The 3,956-nt window shown below is 35.2% G+C and overlaps 1 protein-coding gene across 1 annotated transcript in view; it reads left to right on the top strand.

The window, feature by feature from the left end:
- Positions 1 to 3,956, top strand: part of AQR (aquarius intron-binding spliceosomal factor) — a 100,278-nt gene that overhangs the window by 26,676 nt on the left and 69,646 nt on the right. The window contains exons 7-9 of the mRNA XM_012649118.1: positions 677 to 793; positions 2,161 to 2,274; positions 3,005 to 3,060. Coding sequence (XP_012504572.1) covers positions 677 to 793; positions 2,161 to 2,274; positions 3,005 to 3,060 — 287 coding nt within the window. The remainder of the gene's footprint in view (positions 1 to 676; positions 794 to 2,160; positions 2,275 to 3,004; positions 3,061 to 3,956) is intronic.

Raw genomic sequence — 3,956 nt, 5'->3', positions numbered from 1 at the left:
TCTCTCTTTAACGTGGAAAATTGCAAGAAAATCCATTTGTTCCTTATCTGGAGATAAGGATGTGTAGTTTCTTGAAATGAGTGTTAGAGTATTGGACTAGCAGTCACTCATGATACCATCATTCAAATTCCAGCTCTGCCAGTAATCAGTTTATAGCCTCTGAGTATCTCAATAATCTCATCCATAAAATGAGGATATTTGATTAGATTACTAGTTTTTGTGCTGCTTCTGGCTCAGTTTCTCGACATTGTCTTTCTGACTGTCAGAAGGGAATGTGGGGAGAGGAAACACAGACAGGAATCTTCGCTTAGGGGTCCATACTCCACTTTTAAATTTACACACAGCATGTACTGGGATTTTATGTAGGTTTTGTTTGATAACTACTGGCCAGGGTGATCTGCAACATCCCTCTATTGCTAGATTTTATTGTCAATTTTATCTTGAAAAATAAAATTTATTTTATTATCGGTTATTATCATTATTGTTTTTAAAACTAGAAACATTGCCACTGAGTTAATTTACAGTGTGAACCAGATTTCTTGCATTGTGTATAGTGTGTCTTTTGGAAGGCTGGAGGGTACTTTGTAATTAAACAAAAAGTCAAATATCAGTAGATTGCCCTTCTAGCTGTTGAGAATACATATAAACTTAGAGCTATGATGTTTATTTCTCCTAGGCCTTACTACCCACAAGGCGCTGGTTTAATACCATCCTGGATGACTCCCACCTTTTGGTTCACTGTTACCTTTCCAATCTTGTTCATAGGGAAGAGGATGGCCATCTTTTTTCCCAGGTAAGCATTGATATTTCTGAACATAAGTTACTGTTTTAATTTCTAAATTGAGCTTTTCTTTGCCATGCAAGTGGGAGTGGGGCATGGCACAAAGGTAAATTTTTAAAAATACCAAATTGAATGATGTAAATTCCCAATTAGTCATTTTAAAGTAAAATCAAGCCTTAATATGTGAAAGGAATGTATTCTTGTATAGGTAGCCTTTAGTAATTATATATTATAACCTTTTGTTAATGATGTGTGGATTTGTTATTGGACTAAATTATGATTTTGTGGGCATAGTCTCACATGTTCACTTATTTTGATTTTATCAATACCTACTGTGGAATATAGTAGATGAGGAACATTCACTTCAAATGAACTATGCCTCATTACCATGACTGTATCTTTCCATAAGATGATGATGACAGGCAGTTGATAGTATAGAGTGTACATTCTACCTTGGGTAGGAAGGCAAAGTACTAGTATTTCACATTTCCTGTAATGTGATGCAGAAGAAAACATCTAACAAACTTCTAATGCTTGTCTTTCAATGAGGTCATAATTGGAGATACAATTTTGTATGTTTACATATATTCTTTTTATTTTTTTATCTTGTATCTGTGAACACTCCTCTTTTATTCTCTCTTTTTTAAAATTTCTACCTAGTGATTTGTCACATATATTAAAATATGTTAAGAAATTAGTAGTGCATCTACCATAGAATAGAACTAAAAATAATAAAGATTTGGGCTGAGTGCAGCCAGTGGGCTCTGTTGATGCTACTGCCACCCAGGGAAAGCAGGGGCCCATTAGCTGCAGGAACTAAATCAAACAAGGGGTTTGATGGCCATGGAGACTCATGAGAGGAATGAATAACTTAGCTTTCCTTACCTTGCTGTTTTTCCCTGATAGAAGCAGCACATAAAAAAGGATTATCTCCAATTATGAATTCCAAAATCCTCATTCAGGGTTTTAAGTAAGAGACCTCAGCAGTTCCCCCCATAGTGTAGTTTTATAAATTTGTGATGATATAGATAGATAAGATTGTTTATTGTTCTGTTTTGTTTTTTCATTAAAATGCTGGGCTTCTTTGATTATCTCCTTAATGTCTTTTAAGTGTTGGGATTGCAGTTTAAGTTCTTCTTTGGACAAGGAGACAATGTATATGAAATAGACTTAACAATTTATTCACATATTTTGTTTTCACATAAATAAAACATATTTGGTTGGGTATGTTCTAAAATGTTTTTTGTAATGTTTACATTCCAAAATTTTTCAGTGCCTCTAAGAAGGTATATGGACTTGTTTATTATTTTTAATAAATAGTGTTATGCTTTCTTGATCATATGTTCATACAGTTTATTAATTTAAATGTATCTTTTCAGCTTTTGGACATGCTCAAATTCTATACTGGTTTTGAAATTAACGACCAGACTGGAAATGCTCTGACAGAGAATGAGATGACTACAATTCATTATGATAGAATTACTTCTCTACAGGTACTTGAAATGCATTATAGCCTTTACATACGCTCCATAAGATTGGGTCGTACTAAAATTTAGGTTTTGCATAGGTACAAATAGAAAAAGGTATTAATTTAATAGTATTTTCATCTTCAACTTTTTTAATGTTTCTAATTTTGATGAATTCATGGAAATGGCTTCCTTTCACAGTCCATCTAAGTCCTGTGAATCAATAGACTGATATTTGGTACTCAGAATTAGTTAATGAACCAGTTTGGCACATTTATATTATGTATTGGCTCTGTTGTTATTATTTTATGAAAGAGTATTTCAACATATGGCAAGCTATGTATGCATGAGCACATTTTGCACATTTTTAAGATAAACACATGGAATGAAACTGAAATTTACCAGTATGGCTCAGATATGCCAAAAAAATACCTTTGTTTATTTTCTGTGACTGATCTCATCTTGCTCTTGAGCCCCACTTTCTGATGGCAGAAGGAAGCTTTTATTTGTGAATTTAAAGTAATTCAGTTTCTTTTTTATTTTAAAGAAGTTTTTTGCAGGGGAGGGTAAAGACTAAACTAAGTCAAATGTTAGTTCAAATTCTCTTTCGTAATCAGTTCTGCTGTCTGTCAAGGAGTCTGTGATCTCCTTGTTTCCTAAGGTAGCTTCTGGATACATGGAGATGTTAAGGTAGCCTTACTGTTTTGGAAGAAGAATGAGCACAGACGTCTTTTCCTTTTTTTTTTTTTTTTTTTAGAGTATTAGTGTTTTTGTTCTTCTGCCTCTGCCCTTGAAGTTACCGCAGCTGGTGTGGCATGTAGTCTGTTCTGTTGGCACAGGCAAAGCATAATGATTGCTCCCAAGGAACTTGGCTGTTTCCTCTGTTCAGGAGACCCCAACTTTGTTCTTGATGGTGCTGGCATTCTCCTGAGAGCTGACTCTCATTCATTTCATGGCTTATATGGCTCAAGCTCAGGCTTGGGTTGCAGGGTCATTATGCCGTTGTCTGCAATAATTCCACAACAAGCTCACCCTTAACCTTGGCAGTCTTCTGTGTCACCCATGATGGAGCACATGAAAACTTCTGGATCTTTTCTGTGCCACATGGACATCAAGGGAGACTAGGGATGTTATCTTAGTCACTCTGTTATCAAATCACCATCATGCTGCTATTTCTATTTTCTTGCAGCTCATGTTGTTTGAGCATGTTATGTTGTAAGGTCCTCTATTCCCAGCGTACCAAACAAAAGCAGAACAGAAGCGTAATATGTTTTTGACCTCTCCTTCAGTTATTTCTCTAGGGGCAATTTCCCTTGGGACTTTCTTTTAGTCTTGTTGGGCCAGTTCTTGATAATAAAGTGGGTTTTTTTTGCCCTCTCTTCCTATCAGTGAAGCCAGCCTTTGTGGCTATTTTCAAGTACGATATATTCAAAATCCAGGTTTAGAAATCAAAATCTCAACACTGGCATCGGGTGTCCCCAGCAATCTCTGCACCTGGCTTCAGCTCCTGCCTTTAAAAAAAGAAAAAGAAAAAGAAAAAAACAGAAAACTGAACATTGATTTTTTTATTTTTACTTTCCTGCTAGACCAATTCTAGTTTTTTTCCCATTGTATTGCTTCTGGCTCAACAAGGCAGAGATCACATAAGAGAAGCAAAGAAGAAAGAGAAGTGCATTTATATTTTCATTATATAGTAAGTAAATTGTAGA

The sequence above is a fragment of the Propithecus coquereli genome, unplaced genomic scaffold (assembly GCF_000956105.1).
Source record: "Propithecus coquereli isolate 6110/MARCELLA unplaced genomic scaffold, Pcoq_1.0 Scaffold3, whole genome shotgun sequence".
In the NCBI taxonomy this organism is placed as follows: domain Eukaryota; kingdom Metazoa; phylum Chordata; class Mammalia; order Primates; family Indriidae; genus Propithecus; species Propithecus coquereli.
Note: the sequence above shows the minus strand (reverse complement) of the source record. Positions and strands in the feature narration are given on the sequence as shown.